The sequence below is a fragment of the Spinacia oleracea genome, chromosome 4 (genome assembly GCF_020520425.1).
Source record: "Spinacia oleracea cultivar Varoflay chromosome 4, BTI_SOV_V1, whole genome shotgun sequence".
NCBI lineage: Eukaryota > Viridiplantae > Streptophyta > Magnoliopsida > Caryophyllales > Amaranthaceae > Spinacia > Spinacia oleracea.
The window spans coordinates 146,133,515-146,150,012 of record NC_079490.1 but is presented as its reverse complement, the minus strand read 5'-3'; the positions used below and the strand labels follow the sequence as shown (position 1 = coordinate 146,150,012).

The 16,498-nt window shown below is 37.4% G+C and overlaps 2 protein-coding genes and 1 long non-coding RNA gene across 3 annotated transcripts; all 3 read left to right on the top strand.

Annotated features, from left to right (window-relative positions):
- Nucleotides 1–1,492: 1,492 nt before the first annotated feature.
- Nucleotides 1,493–3,738, top strand: LOC130471997 (glycine-rich cell wall structural protein 1.8-like). Its single transcript, XM_056842396.1, has 3 exons — nucleotides 1,493–1,628; nucleotides 2,407–2,461; nucleotides 3,474–3,738. Exons 1-3 carry the CDS (start codon nucleotides 1,493–1,495, stop codon nucleotides 3,736–3,738), a joined length of 456 nt encoding a protein of 151 aa, XP_056698374.1.
- Nucleotides 3,739–4,039: 301 nt separating this feature from the next.
- LOC130460038 (uncharacterized) lies at nucleotides 4,040–6,692 on the top strand. The gene is made up of 3 exons (XR_008919855.1): nucleotides 4,040–4,103; nucleotides 5,084–5,195; nucleotides 5,839–6,692. It is a non-coding gene; the product is annotated as an uncharacterized lncRNA (long non-coding RNA).
- Nucleotides 6,693–9,560: 2,868 nt separating this feature from the next.
- On the top strand, nucleotides 9,561–16,022 carry LOC130471996 (uncharacterized). Its single transcript, XM_056842394.1, has 6 exons — nucleotides 9,561–10,830; nucleotides 10,881–11,126; nucleotides 11,299–11,457; nucleotides 11,880–13,468; nucleotides 13,885–13,961; nucleotides 15,800–16,022. The coding sequence occupies exons 1-6, from the start codon at nucleotides 9,561–9,563 to the stop codon at nucleotides 16,020–16,022; spliced, it is 3,564 nt and encodes a 1,187-aa protein (XP_056698372.1).
- The last annotated feature ends 476 nt before the right edge of the window (nucleotides 16,023–16,498 follow it).

The window sequence follows — 16,498 nt, the reverse complement described above, 5'->3', positions numbered from 1 at the left end:
GTAATCTTGCATCTCACCTTAGGGCTGTGGTTGCCTTTGTGTAACCCGCCACTTTATCTTTGAAAGCGCTATTTATGTCATAATTATTCAAGTGTTTACATAAGTCTGTTTGTATCTTTAGAAAAAACTACTACACATTGATTCCATATGGCTATATCATACCAAGTGGTTGTTTGTTTTATTTTATATACTTTTTATTTTGGTTTAAAGCCACTGTCTATCCTCAAAATTATACATCATAATTTCCCGACCTATGAATCAAAGTATTATTCCTTTTATGGATTTGGTCTAAAATTAAGTTTTTACTACAATACCTTAATACTTTGTCAGCCTAGGATAGTGGACATCCGAAATTCCCGACACTGTTGTCCAGTATCTCCACCTCATTTTTTCAACAAGTCGACTTTCTTTATGTTTTATTTTGCATCTTGTCCCCCCCTCAATGATTCAATTTTAAAACAGTTGAGATATGTGACCAACTTATTGGATCATCGATTCATCGACCAGTCTTTATGAATTAACTTAACTACTACGTAGTATTATGTCATTGGATAAAAGATGCAAGACACTTTTTGCTCAAATTTACTTGCCAATTGTATATCTTAGTGCCTGTATATTCATACCAAATGACAAGCATGTTGGATGAGCCAATCTGTCTTTATTGAATGTCTGTATATTCAAACCAAATGACAAGTTATAAATATGTGATCTTTGCGGTGTTGTGTTATATTCTTGTGTTTTTTTTGCTTGATATATTGATACGATATACTTGGGTTTTATTTAATTTGTTAGTAGTCATGTTAAAAGAATGACAATGACAAATTTCAATTATTTGTGTTTGGGTTAATCTACTTGAATACTTTTATATGATTCGTTATGAAATCTAAAATAAAAGGACTTGGTCATTTCAGTTTTAGCTATTTAGAATGTGTTGTCATCTACGTGCACTATTATGAAAATGATTAGCGTTTGCTTTTGCTAATCAGTTTTTTTGTAGGGTTTTGAGGAAAACGAGTTTAGATGGTGGTGAAGATAACGATAAGGAGAAGAAGCATATTAGTCGTCCTCCTGCAGTTACAACAACTAGAGAGGACAACTCTAAAGACGAACAATACACAAACCGCCACGCCTGTGTTCCCACAAGATAAAGAGGAGGAAGAGAAAGAGAAAGAGAAAGAGTAGTAGTTTTTTCTCACCATCCTACTATTTTAAGGATTAGTTAAGTAATTATTGGCTTCCATTTAGGCTCGGGATTTACTTTAACTTTATCATTTCGAATCCTCGTGAGTTAGAATTAAGTGTTGAACAAGATAGCATATGCAATTACTTATTTATAAAGATAAATGTATGTTACAAGTGTTAGTAGTCGTTAAGCTATATGTTTTTTTCTACAAACAACCATTTATTAACCATAATAATTGAAATACTTCAATAAAAATAATTACACCATTAATTTTTGTCTATCTTGGGGGACGGCCCCCATAACCTTACAATGGACCGTAACATACCACCCCTCTTCGCAGCCACATGCCCTCATGTGGCAGGCTTTGCGCTAGGCAAAGAGAGAAAGTTCCTAGCCCCAGACGAGCACCGACGTCACCTCCATCAGTCACGTGGTGCTAGGAGCGGTAGTCGGCTCTGATACCATTGATACAGGACCACAGGAGAACCATCCCCAAAAGCTAGCTCAAGGGGAGGAGAGTCCATGATCCTATATAAATCCCACATCAGCCACCCATATGACCGATGTGGGACTTAAGTCCCATAACCTTACAATGGACTGTAACATATATCGCGCGTCGACCAACAATTAGTTTCCAAAAATTGAATTGTGACTCCTAAATAAATAAGTGAAGGGGTAATTGTGACTTCTAAAAAAAATACAGAGGGAGTTTATTTTTTGCCATAACAAATTTACCAAATTAGTCGACTATGATACTCCATATGAAATAAGAAAGACAATTGTGATAAAATAAAAGTTGATGTACAACTTATTCTTGATTATATGAGTAGTTTGTCGGAGTGTGTTTCTTTGCGTTTTGTTCATAGAGAGGGCAATAAGGTTACTCATGAGTAACATTCATTCCTTGTCGTGTATAATTGGTAGAAAGAATGCAATGTATTACTCTCTTATTGGAGCCGGACTTACCTACTAATGAATTTAACCGCCCATAAGGGATTCCCCTCAACAAAAAAAAAATTAAAAATTAAAATATTGATATCCAACACACAGGATACTAAATTACTGATAATTTATCTTAATATTTAGAAAATCCAATATACACTAATTTATTGGATGTTGGTTCTTTTCCTCTCACTTAAGGTCTGTTTGGTAACACCAATTGAAATTGAGCTGAAACTGATAAAACAGCTGAAACTGATAAGATAATACCTGAAACTGATAAGGTGCTGAAACTGATAAGGTAGCTGATTATGTTGTCTGTTTGGTAGAACTAGTTTTGTAAGTACCTGAAATTTTTAGTAGTTTAATTGACATTCTATATATTTTAACATCCTATAATTATTTTAACTAGTATTTGGGCCCGGGCGATGCCCCGGGTTAATACACGGATACAAATTTTAAATAAATTCAATACTCCATAATTATTAATATGTCATTTATTATGTTTTGTTATGAAAAGATGACATAAAATTTGATTTGGATTAGTGGTTAATTGTTTGGTTTACAAATTAGAGGTCACGGGTTCAAGACTTGTACACTACTACAGAAATATCATTTAATAGCGTTTTTTTAATAGCGCTTTTACCTCTTCCGCTATCAAAAGTATAAAAAATAACATATTATAGCGCTTGTATAAAACACACTATCATATGTGCACATATTATAGCGCTTATATAAAAAGCGCTGTCATATTAAGTCGTATACGCAAATTACAGCTTTATTATAAAGCCTATAAGGGGGCGTTTGGTTCGAATGGGGTAAAGGGAATGGAATCAACAAAGGGAATGAGAGAGAAAGGAAAGGAAATTCCTTTGTTTTGGCAGTTGTTTGGTGGGATTTTTATTTCCTTCAATCCCTTCACGTCTCTCTCCTTCTCCCTCAGTGTTCCTCTCCTTCTCCCTCCTTCCTATACTTCTCTCTTCCGCCGCCGCCCAACCTTTCGCCGCCACCGCCCAATTGCTACCACACCCAATTGCTACAACGCCCAACGCCGCCCAATTGCTACCACACCCAATTGCTACAACGCCCAACGCTGCCCAATTGCTACCACGCCCAACGCCCAATTGCTACCACGCCCAACGCCCAATTGCTACCGCCGCCCAACGCCATTGTTTCTTATTCTCTCTCTTCTAGATGTTCACCACCACTATGAAAGTCCAATTTGAGGTTTTAAAGGTTAAATTCGAATATGAAAACTCTAGATCTAGAGTTTCCTTGGTCGAATTTGACCATATGAAATCATAATTAAGGGATGGTGGTGGTTTTTTGGGGGTGAGAGGTGGTGGATCAGGTGGTTGGGAGGGCGGCGGCCACGGCTTTTGGAGTTGGTTTCGGAGGTGACGGTGGCTGGTGGTCTCGGAGGTAGTGGTGGTGGTCTCGGAGGTGGTGGTGGTGGTCTTGGAGATGGTGGTGGTGGTCTTGGAGATGGTGGTGGTAGAGTGGTTGGGAGGGCGGCAACCACGGGCTGGTTGGTTGGTTGGGTTAGACAAGGTGGTGTATTAGGTAAACTGGGAAAGGGAATACAAAATCTTTGGGGGGGTGGGGAATCAATGTAGAGGACTTTGGGGAAATGGAGAGGGTAAAGGGAATGATTGAAATGGTGTTACAAACAACAATAAAGGGAATGAATCCTGCTCATTCCCTTTCCCTTTCTTGAAGACCCCCAACCAAACGGCCCCTAAACATAATGCTATTAAAACGTTTAGGAGGAAAAAAAACTAAAACAAAAATGAAAGGAAAAAACGAATCCCTGGCTTCTCTTCACTCTGCAAAACCTCAAGCCTCAAGACCCTAATAGATGGCGAGACCACAAAAATCAATCATATGGCGGCGATTACGGTGGTGGCAAAAATCCATCTTCAGGTGGCGGCCTTTCCTCCGCCCGGCGGTTCTTCTTCTCATGGCGAAAGAGAATTTCAAGGTAATCCATCCATGAAATGTGCGATACCTGTTGATTTTAGGTTTGGTTGTTCATAATTTGCGTTTTTAAGTGTTGGATTATTGTTAATTAGTTTTCTTGAACGGTTTTGTGGTGAAGGGGGTTTGCATTCGATTAGGATTGATTATTATGGTTTTAGGGTTTTGTTCCTCTGAATTGGTTCACGTATGGAGTGAGTATTTAGATTGTAATTGGGTTTTGATTCTCTATTTTGATAATAGGTTGTTGGATTATTTGGATTTCATTATTGCACTAGAGTATTACGTTTTCTGGAATTTAGGAAAACTACAGTAGGATGCTTATCACTTTATCTTCTAATGTGACTATTTCATTTTTAAGAAAACATAATACCAACTGGAAATGAGATATTTTTTTAGGATGCTTATCACTTTATCTTACTAGTCTCAATTCTCCTTAGGCGACTCTTGATGCGCAATCGTGTTTCAAGAATATGTTGTTTTGATCTTTGATCTACACTTCATAATTTCTTCAAATGTGGCTTCTTTGTTGCATTTGATGAATAACTAAAGACTACTTTGCAGGTTAGTCAAATTTTTTTTACTCTATTCTGAGATTGTAATTTATTTATTTTTTGGTTAAAATTAATTTGATCTGATTTAATTATAGTTATTCTTGATGGGTTAGTGATTTGGTTTTAAACTTGTCTGATTCTGTGATTCAATGCTATTTTATCGAGTAAATATGTTTTTGATTGTTTGGTTGAATGAGTATGATTCAATTCGGTCAACAAGTAACCAATTTTGACTGATTCTGATTGTATTTAAAGGAATTGGAATTAGGCGCAGAGAGATATAGATTTTCGGTTAGTTAGAGCTTAATGAATGGAAGTTAGCTCCACTTTCTGCCTTAAAAAAGTAGATTATAGGATTCAGAGAAAGATTTTATCAGGAACTTTAATTGGATCTGCCAATTAACTTTTATCAGGAACTTTAATTGAACAGAGTGATCGGAGCTTCACCTGGCTCACGAGGGCCGGAGCCTCCTACTGCCGGCTTCCCGAACCCGACGGACCCCATCCCAACTGACTACATTCTCCGGCGTCCAGGACTCCCGGTATATATATTTTTATTTATTGAATTGCTAATTATTTGTTGGTTTTGGGATATTTTTTGTTCATTTAAGTTGTCTGATTTGTAATTAAAATTTGATTGAGACTTTGTGATCTGGGGCCAATGTCAATGTGATGTAGGAGTAGTGAATTAGTCAGATAATGTGAATATGTGATATGGTGAATTAGTCACTTAATTCAGTGCTTCAATAGTCGAATTAGTCGCTTAATTGGGTGCTTGAATAGTTGAATTAGTTACTTAGTATAAGTTCAAGTCACCTACACAAGAGTTTTGAAGATGGGATTGGAATATTTAAGGATCGTTTTATACAGAGCATATCGGTTCTTTGGGTCTAAGTTTCTTGTTATTATGACTGAATTCTAGTGATTCGAAATGGGTCGGCGCTGATTTTGTGCCAAAAAAATTACCTTTAACTGCCAAAGTTTTCTCTTTTGGAGCTTGGAATTCTAGGTCATTATATACTGTATACTATGCTGATGTTTGATTGCAAGAAGTGTGTGGATTTGCATGAGATTGATTTTGAAAATGGAAAGAATTGTGTACTTATAGCCTCGAAGACGTCAGTTTCCTTTTAATAAGGTGTTTCTGATATTTGTTTTTGGAAAAACTGAACTCTGTTATTTTAGGGGCACTGTTCTTGTGAGTTTTACTACTACGTCAAGGAGCTATGATATGATGGAGAAACTCCAGTAGCTTTGTCGTGCTGTTAATTTGCAGGAATTCTTGGTTCCAGTTGGATAGTTGGATTTTGGAATGCTGAATTCTATGTGTAGCCTATGGAATATATACCCTGTATGTTATACGTGATACTCCGTATTAGAATATTTGAGCTGAGCTCCGGGGGACATGGATAACTTGAAATGGGACTTCGTCTTGTATCCTTAAGCCAAAAGAAGTAGTGTCACCAATTTTATATAAGCCTGGTATGAGCTGAGACCAAGAGAGTTGGAGAATTTTATGAACTTGATTCTTCTCACTTTCTTTCTTGATTTTAACACGTCCCTGTACCAAAGAATGTGGGTGCATATTATTCATGTCATTTACTCTTAATGTCTTTCTTGCCATATGCTTTGTGTGGGTAGCTTGATTCTTGCTTCGGTTAGTTTTTTTCTTCTCTTTCTAATTACTCTGGTTGTAACTTGTATCCTTGATTTTCCAAACCGAAGTCTGTTAGTATTCACTCATTCTGTCATGAAAACATGAAGTCTACTTTGTGAACGTTTGTCTGATATCTAACTTGATTAACAAACTTTGATGATAATTTCTGGTGGGTTGCATGGAAGTGCAATGCTGCATGCAATCTATATATATCTTATAGTACCAGGCATTCACTTGTCTGTTGGCCTCTTTGACTTTGCTTATTACTTTTATTATTACTTTTTAGTAACAAAAATTATAAAGTACTATTTTTTTACACTGTTGTGTATATTTAACATAATTAAAATGACCTTCAAATCACACACGTGAATTTTCTCTCAAAATTTCCGCGTCTCTCACCAAAGTTGTGAGTCTAGGGTTAGGGTTCTTGTTCCAGAATTTTCTTCCTAATCCCTTCAAATCTTTTCCCCAATCACAGTTAGATTATTGTTAATTGCTTTGGCAAGTGGGTTTATTTTCTTTAGACACCTGTTTTGCTCATGCATCACTGGTTGTCCACTACGTTTTTTTAATTAAGCTATTTCATCTAGGAGATTCTAATTCTTGTTTTATAATCCTCAATTTCCACAAAAATCCTTCTGGTTATTATACTCTGTAATCCCCCTGTCTTCTTCTTAATCTCTGTCTTTTAATATCCTTGTTCTTTTTCAAAGTGTAGTTTTAGCCTTTAAATATGCCTCCTAGAGGTCAACAGTACAATTGGAGGCATCATAGGATGGGGGTATTGGTTGATCCTCCTGCACCTCATCTGTTAGGTCCTCCAATTAATTGGAGTATCTCAGTTATAGGAAAGTTTTATAGTCCAAGCTCTCCTCCTATATCGGTGGTGCAACACGTAGTCGATACTCAATGGGTTAAGAGGGGTCCAATTCGGGTGAAGAAGCTAGGTTTGTTCTTTGTGTTCATCTGTTCGAATATGGTGGATAGAGAAGCTCTATTACAAATTCAGACTACAGTTATGGATGGCTCTTTAATTTCTTTTCGGAGAGGGCATGATGAAGTGGTTCCACACTTATTGAATTTTGATAAAGCTAAGCTTTGGGTTAGGGTACATGGTCTTCCCCTTCGTTTTCTTGACATTCAATGGGGGGTGCAAGCTCTACGACATGTTGGAGTTATAGAGCAGATTGACGGTGGCAATGAGGATGTTCCCCCGGAGCCGGAGATTCGAGCTTTGTTGACAATCGATCTTTCTCAACCTCTTATTCCAGGTTGTTTCTTACCTCTTTCTTCTGATCAAGCTATGTGGGTTAACTTTCGTTACGAAGGAATTTTTAAATTCTGTAAGAAATGTGGAGGGGTGGGACATTATACTAGTAATTGTCTGTTAACTGATTATGCTGCTAGTAGAAGGGTTGGAGATTTCTTTGATAGGTTAGAGGCCACTGGTTCTACTATTATGCATGGTTCTGTACATCAACCCTTGTACTCGAATATGATTCAAGGCCTTTCAGATCGTTTTTCTAATCGAAATACCATGTTAAATTTGTTACACTACCACTGGATTGATGACTTTGACCCTAATCAACTTAATGGGGATGATGATTTAGGGGGTGATGGGGATTTTGGAGGGTCAGGAGGGAATGGGGGTGGTAATAACAACAACAATAATTCCCCAAATGGTTCTGCTGGGGGGTCAGACACGTCCTACCACCCGGCTTCAGATCATTTTTCTGAGGATGATTTTGATGTTAATGGTACTGGTAATCAAGGAGATAGTTCTACTCCACATCAAAATGGGTTCTATGATCCTCGAATGATTCATAATTATGGTAGAACCTTCAGTGGTTCAGTTCGAATGCGAGATGATTCATATATGCCTTCTCCAATTCGTAACTATCTGGAGCCCATTCCATTTACAAATTTCTCAAGTGATAACAGGAGAGGCACATTTAGAATGTGTGCTCCTGGTTTTGATGAGCCTACAGAAACAGTTCAACATGGCTTCACATTTCGTTTTGGTAGAGATAATGCTTCGTACGAAGTGGGTGAATCTTCGAGACAACCTGCTCGTGCTCATATTCCATCTCCTGTGTTACGTTCTGAACCTCTTGATCAGAATCAACATTCAGTTACAGCTGCATCTGAGGAGCTAGATACTGCCATTGCTCCTGTGATTACTGCTCCAATTGAACCAATGTATACTTCAGTGCTTACTGCTCCTGTTGTGCCGTCTATTGATCTGCCAGCTGCTCCGTATGAGCAGACATCGGTTAATAATAACCAAGTTCACCAGTGCTCTTTGCAAAGAGTTAATGTTCCTGATCGAGGATTTGTTGAAGGTAGACCTCAATTATTATTTGAGGGAGTTTTTACACCTATTCCCAATCCACGAAGTGGCTATATCAACTCTCCTCCTCTACCAGTTACCTCTAATCAACCTCGAAGGTTCTCTGAGAGTTTGGCTCTTCGAAGTGTTGATGTTGTGATTCCAGCTCCTTTGTTGATTCCTAAACCACCCCCTGTGTTGTTTAGTTCTGGTTTGAATATAGAAAATGTGCAGGTGTTTACAATAAGTAGCTCCAGCGATCCTTCAACACCATCTGTCCCAAATAATTCAGTTCATTCTCCTACCGCTAGTTTGGCTTCGAAGATTGAGGCAAGCTGGCCAAAGAAACGTTCTAGGCCAAAAGGTTATGAAAGTGAAAGGGGTAGTTCTATCAAGGAATTACCATCTCAACGTCTCTACTGTGAGACCGATTGGCAGCTTAAACGAAGGAAGCTTAGACTTAAGAGATTGAATCTTAAAGGTGGTTTCAACCGTTGGGTTCGACGCAAGAATGTGCCTGTGTTACAATCAAAATGTGTATCAGACTTAGACATGGCTAGAGATTTGGAAGTTAAGGTTCAAAAGGACCTTCTTGCTGGTTGTACTCGAGGCAAGCTATCTGGTAAAGGCAAGAGAGTGAAGAAACAAATTCTTCCTGCCTTTTGTAAAAAAAATTCGAACTGGGTTGTCAGGTGCTATTCATATCTGTAGCAGATCAGCAACTTCTATTCAGCCTTACAACTCCTCTTCTGATCAATCTTCATCAGTTAATCAAGCGAAGGCATTGCCTTCTTCACCTCCATGAAAGCAATAAGCTGGAATAGTAGGGGTTTAAATGGCATTGACTCACCTAAATTACCATATGTTTTCTGGCTTTTGCGTGTACATTCGCCAATGTTTTTGTTTTTGTGTGAGACTAAGATGGATGTCTCTGATGCTGCAAACTTGTTTAGTTGTACAAATCCAAACTTTTGTAATGGGGTAGATGCTGTAGGAAGTAGTGGGGGGTTACTTATTTTAGGTTGGAGTAGCCTTGTTATATCTTGTATTCAAAGATCCCCTAATTTTGTACTTTGTAAAATCGTTGAAGTTAATGGAAATATATCATATGTAGTATTTCTTTATGGAGCGCCTCTCGTTGATGATAGGAAGAGAGTTTGGGATCAATTGTTACAAATACTTTCTTTTTATCCAAAATGTTTAATTTTAGGTGATGTTAATCAAGTTGAACGTTTTGAGGATAAATTAGGGGGGAGGAATGTAATTGAAGGTTGGGATTTGTTTAACCAATTTCGCTTACAAAGTAACCTTCTTGAAATTCCTTTTTCTGGACCAAGATTCACGTGGACTAACAAAAGAGAGGTTGGGCATCTTATTATGGAACGTCTAGATAGGGGTTATATGACGAATGAATGGTTTGTAACCTTCCCGGACAGTAAAATATCCAACCAACTACTTATTGCTTCAGACCATTCAGCAATTGTTTACAATGATGATGTAGTTTTATTAAAGAAAACGCGACCATATCAAATTGAAAATTGGTGTCTTCAATTTGTGGAAGTTTGTAAGTTAGTCGATGACGTTTGGAAAGTTAATATTCAAGGTTCTCCTATGTTTTTGCTCTCTCGAAAGCTAGTTACCCTTCGTCTTAAAATTAAGTCATGGTGTCTTAAGAATAAAAAATCTTGGGGTGTCAACTGGAGAAAGATGAATGAAAACCTTAATACTATTGGTTCATCTGTGAAGAATATACACCAAGGGGAGGAATATATTGACAAAGTTGACAATGCTTTCTCTGAAGCGTCTATCAAGGTTCAATTTTGGAAGCAAAGAATGAAAGAACGTTGGGTGGCTGAAGGGGATTTGCCAACATCGCTGCTTTATTCTAGGGTTAAGGTCAGACAGAAAAAGAATGAAATATTGACTCTTAAAGATCAAAATGGTACATGGGTTGAGGGGCAACAGCAAGTTCAGAGACTAGTGGTTGATTCCCTTAAGAATGTTTTCAATTGCGATCGTGCTCTACCACATAATGACGATATTGAGATGGTTATAAGGGAGTTAGATTTGCCTCGTCTCACAGATGCTCATGTCTCTATGCTGGAACACACCTTTACTGATAAAGAAATTAAGGATGTCATGTTTGCTATGGATGATTCAAAATCTCCAGGTCCAGATGGGTTTACGGCTGGTTTTTTAAAAAACATTGGGTTAGGGTGGGTTTTTCGGTTTGTGAAGCAGTTCGTAGTTTCTTGAAGACAGGTTACCTCCTCAAAGAATGGAATCATTCCTTGTTGGTTATGATTCCAAAGCGGGATATTCTAGAAAATACTGGGCATCTAAGGCCAATAAGCTTGTGCAATACAGTGTATAAGTGTGCTTCAAAGTGTATGGTTGCAAGGTTGAAATTGGTTCTTCCCAGCATTATCTCACCTTCTCAACATGCGTTTATCTCTGGTAGATTCATGACAGATTCTGAGTCACGAAGTTATCGAAAAAATTAATGGGCATCGTCGAGGGGGGACCTACCTTGCTTCGTTAAAGATTGACATGAGCAAGGCATGTGATAGAGTGCACTGGGCTTTTCTTCTTCAAATTCTACGAGCGTATGGGTTTCCGCAACATTGGATTCAGTTAATCTATCAGTGTATTTCAACAGTATCTTACAAAGTGTTAATCAATGGTCATACTTCAGATCAGTTTAGACCAAATTGCGGAATTCGTCAAGGTGATCCCTTATCCCCCTTTCTCTTTCTCTTCTGCATGGACATTTTGTCTCGAATGCTTCAATTAGGAAATGATTTAAAGCAGTTCAAAGGTATTAACATAACAAGGGGAACCCCGCAAATGACCCACCTATTTTTTCGGATGACGCTCTTCTTTTCTTCATTGCTACTAAGGATAGTTGTTCTGTTGTTTCTAAGATCCTCCAACGGTTTCGTGGGATTTCTGGTCAACAACTAAATTTGCGCAAAAATCCCTCTTTAAAGTTAGTCCTAATACCCCCCCAGCTGAGCGGCAAAATTTCAAAGACATTTTGAGAATGGATTTGGTCCAGAATTTTGGAACACATTTAGGGGTTCCAATTGATCTTGCGGGGAAAAAACACACTAATTTCCAATTTATAGTGGATAAGGTTGCAGGGAAAATCTCCGCATGGAATTCGTGCTGCCTATCTCAAAGCCAAAAATTAGTCTTGATTAATTCAGTTCTAATAGCTATGGCTTCTCATGTTTTTAGTTGTTTGGAAGTTCCTGTGTCGATTACGACGAAATTGGACTCTATTATCACTAGGTTTTTGGGCTGGTAAAGCTAGCAAGGGTATGCATTGGGTGAAGAGGAACATTCTACATTTACCTCGAGGGCTTGGGGGTTTGGGAATTCGGAGTTCGTCTTGCCTTAATAAAGCTTTACTTATGAAGTTAGCCTGGAGATTACATAGTAAACCCAATTCTATGTTGGCTGAGGTTGTTAATAAAAAAATTGTTAAACCCCTAAAGACTGGAATTCAAGCTTCTTTGGTTGGTCGTGGTTTGTCTTTGGGTATGCGAGGAATTGGAAGAGCCAGCAACCACATTCTTAGAGGTTGTATTTGGAAAGTTGGTAATGGGAAGAAGATTGTGGCAGGAAGAGATAAATGGGTGAATGGTGATACACCCGTTTTTAGCTCTACGGTTACTCTCAGGCAGGCTAAGGATTGGAAGGTTCATCATTTCATCCTTCCTGCGGGTTCGGGTTGGAATCATGGGGAAATTAATTCCTGTTTCGAGTTCTCCGACGCTCGAAGAATAGTAGGTATGGAACTTCCTTCTGATGAGGCTGAAGATTTCCTTTACTGGAAATTTCATAAATCGGGGAATCTAACAGTTAAAACAGCCTACGCTATGCTAGCAACAGAAGTTGCAAATAAACTTGGCTTTGATATAGGGAATGGTGATTTCAAGACCTTATGGTCTATGAACATTCTTCCTAAATGGAAATTGTTCTTGTGGAAACTTCTTCATAATGGTATCGCTACTAAGGTTAATCTTGGGCAAAGAGGTATTCAACTTTTTATGATGTGTGATCTTTGTGGTATGGGGGATGAAGATAATCAACATCTCTTCCGGTTTTGTGATTTAGCGCAACAAGTTTGGAGGAATGGAGCGTTAGTAATCCATTCAGAATTCAACGAAACTATGTCTTTCAAAGAGTGGTTTCTGTTTTATATCCGACTATTCCAACGTCGGGATGGCAAGAATAGCCCAAGATGTATTTATTTTATTAGTACTCTTTGGGGTTTGTGGTTATCTAGGAATAACCGCATTTTTAGGAAGGAAGCTACTACTGTTTCAGCTGTTCTCGCTTTCATTAAGATTGGCCTGGATCAACATGGAATTCTGCAAGATCAACGTAAACCTTTTTTAAGGTTTATGCATACATCAGAGGGGATTTCTGTTTTTCCTCCAGGGTTTTCGAGGGTCATTTTAGTTGGAGCGGAAGATCATGGTCCAATTAGTACCATCGTGATTGATGGTTCGTGGCACAAAAACACTAGGAATGCAGGTATGGGTTGGTGTCTTGACAACCAATATACTCCGAGTGATAGAATTCTAGGAGGAGCTCAATTTGGTTCTGCGGATTCTGCTCTTCAGACAGAGGTTACGGCATGTTTTCTTATCTTACGTTGGGCTGCTGAGGCTGGGATTGGAAGAGTTACAATTTTTTCAGACTCTCAACGACTGGTTGATTTGCTAAGATCGGATGATGTGACAGACATTCAACTCATTTGGACGCTTGCTGAAATTAGAAGGATTGCCAAAAACTTTAACTGGTGTTGCGTCAACAAGGTAGATCGAGAACGAGTTCAACATGCTCATGACCTGGCGACAACGGCTTCTACTCTTCTTTTGTCCTTTATTAATTTTCCGTCTCTTTCTAGTTGTCATTAGTTTGTTTGTTTAAGCTCATGTCAAAAAAAAAAAAAAAACATAATTAAAATGAAAAAAATGGACATATTTTAAATTTAGGGGCCCAATTTTTGTGAATAGCATAGGACCTCTAAAATATTTAAGACGACCCTGTAAATCAGCAAGGCATTATCCCAATTCTTTTCCAACGGCATCATAATCTATTCCTATAATGTGAAGTTCAAAATTTTTTTCTTCATGTATGGCACTTATTGTTTATGGTAATAGTAATTATTTTGGGTTTCTTTCCTTCTATATATGTATGAATGCTTATACCCCATTGTTTTACTTTTCAGATTGTCAGTTTTCAAGTTATGACAGAGCAGATTGACGAAGTAAGAAGCGAATGGGTGCACCATGTTGTTCAACAACTGTATAGCTAGGTTATGTTGAAGGAATCAACAAACATAAGACTATTAAGTTAATGTATTTTACTTAGTTTAATGTTTAGAATTTTATTTTATATCCATGTAATCAGTTTTACTAGGGTGACATTGCAAAATTCTTTTAATTGAGTTTTGGAAATTAATTTTCAACTATTTACTATTTTTCAGTATATGGTGTTATTTTGTGGCAAAGATGAAATATTATATATATATATACACTCAAATGAGAAGGGAGCTTAAAATGAGAAGAATGAGAAGCAATCTCGTGCGTTCGCTAAGATTAGATCTAACCGTTACTACCGCGTTTTAGTAATGGCATTATTGTAAATATTGCAAAAAAAACATTCGGCATCATCATGAAACAAAATAACAGCTATTTTCTCTCTCCTGACTGTTTCCTTTCTCTCTCCTCGCAAGTTTCCTCTCAGGAGCTCCTAGCTTATTCTCTCTCCTCCATTGTTCCTGTCCTTCTCGATTCTCTCTCCTCACCAGCTGCAACCAACACGTCGGCACCATCTTCACGCTGCCATCATCCATCGCGCCGCCACAATCTCCACCCTACGATCGCCGACCGCCACCATATCTATGCCTTCTCCTATTGTGAGTTAATTTTAGGGTTTTATTAAAATTTTATGGTTTTATTAAATTTTTGGTTGAATTGAATTGAGATCGGGTTCAATTTGAAGTAAACAATTGATATTTGCATTGATTTGAGTCCCAATTAAACTCGAAGTGTCCCGATTTGATCCTCTCATTCATTTCTCTACTTGTGCGTTTGTCTTTAGTTTTCGCTTGTATCTGTGCTTTTCTCAAGTATTTTGTTAATGTTTTCCAGTATCAATTAAGTAAATTATCAAAGTTAGAATTTGAAATTGAAGGATTGAGATGTTGTATACAATTTTCGCAAAATATGATGAGCTATATATAAAAAAGAGAGCAATTACCTTGAGAGATCGAATTGCTTACAATTTAAGGTAAACTTAGGTTGGAAATATAATTTTAGCAACGACATAGTCATGAATTAGTGTCATTGTATAGCAGTTTTTGTTTTGTGAAAATCTCAGTTAAATGAGGTTGATAGATGTTAGAAAAGAAGGATTTGATTGGAGTCACTATGAACTTAAGGAACTAGGTAATTTGTGAGCTATGGTTTGAGTTTGGTATGTTGTGTGTTACGGAGTAAGTAATCAGTTTGGATACACCTTGTCTCAGAGGCAACGAACAATTATACTACTGTTCAAGAAAACTTCCTCTAGAAATCATCAACCATTCAACTACAATTCTATTTCTAGTTCTAATTTTGCTGTTAGTAATGGCTTTGATAAGTAATTGTTGTCGAGAGAGATCCCACGGGGTAGTAGGGTTTTATAAGAGAGTTTACAAGGGATTTGATAGTGTTAATGGTATAGAAATTGTGTGGTGTTCGGATAAGGATAACAGGTAGAATAGATTAACGTCTGAGCATGATGTTACGCGTATGTGTACAGAATAAGCCAGATAGATCATACATCTGTATGTAGAGTAGGATAGATCATGAGAGTATACTGAAATGCTTACTATTTTAAGATCATTCATATCATTATTGAGATTTTTACTTGTGGCATTACATCAAGAATCATGTTCTTGTTGTAGGTCATACAGCAAGCAAGAATTGGTGTAGGCAGATTCTTGAGTGTTGACGTTTGATGAAAATCATGGTAGCAGGAAGAGTTTTGTAGCAAGCAAGCCTTAACAGTCATATTTTGTGTAATTTGGGAGATTTAACCTTCGTTTAATGTTCTGAAATTATTAATTGCATTTAGATGTTTTTATTAATTGCATTTAGATGTTCTGAAAGTGAAGTAGACAAGACCTCTAATGAAGTTGCGGATGTAGCAGGGAAGCAGCGCCCACAAAAGCCAGCTGAGAAGCAAGATGGTTTGCAGGAACATGTGAAAGAAGATGCTGAAGAAGGCAAGAAAGTTGCGACAGATGCAAGTAGGATTAGGGATAAGGAAGCAGGGGATCCTTCTCAAGTAACTACTACTCCTGAAAATTATTTATACTAACAATTCTAATACTATGTATTATACTTTCAAAATAAAAGACTACTGATAAGGAAATTCATTGAAGTCCTCAAGTCCCTAGCTAAATGCCATGTATTTTATTAAGCAGGTATGATAATTTGCATATTTAGTTTTCTGCTCATCTGATCAAATGAGCAAAAAAGTTACTCATTTGCACAAATGAGTAAATTTATTTTGCTCATTTGCACAAATGAGTAAAATTTATTTTGCTCATTTGATTCTATTTAAAAACACTAGCCTACTAGCTCAATAGGTAGAGCATTGTGCAAATCCACAAAAGATGTGGGTTCGAATCCCACGTAGGTCAATATCTACTTTTTGTATTGTTTTATTTACTTTTGGGTTAATGTTATTTACTTCTTATCAATTCATGTTCTTTTTGAGCTATTATGTCGTTTTTTTGGTAAAGTAGCGAAATGTTATTACCAAAAGGTAGGAACAAACAAAAACCAAACAAG

Excerpts from the sequence above, each read along its gene's own strand:
- LOC130471996 (XM_056842394.1), top strand. The coding sequence starts at position 9,561 with ATGGATGTCTCTGATGCTGCAAACTTGTTTAGTTGTACAAATCCAAAC. Across the intron at positions 11,127-11,298 it reads GACAGATTCTGAGTCACGAA|TATCTTACAAAGTGTTAATC; the intron begins GTTATCGAAAAA and ends GTATTTCAACAG. Across the intron at positions 13,469-13,884 it reads ACTGGTGTTGCGTCAACAAG|ATTGTCAGTTTTCAAGTTAT; the intron begins GTAGATCGAGAA and ends TTTACTTTTCAG.
- LOC130471997 (XM_056842396.1), top strand. The coding sequence starts at position 1,493 with ATGGACCGTAACATACCACCCCTCTTCGCAGCCACATGCCCTCATGTG. Across the intron at positions 1,629-2,406 it reads GTCACGTGGTGCTAGGAGCG|GTGCTGAAACTGATAAGGTA; the intron begins GTAGTCGGCTCT and ends GAAACTGATAAG. Across the intron at positions 2,462-3,473 it reads TGTTTGGTAGAACTAGTTTT|GTGGTTGGGAGGGCGGCGGC; the intron begins GTAAGTACCTGA and ends GTGGTGGATCAG.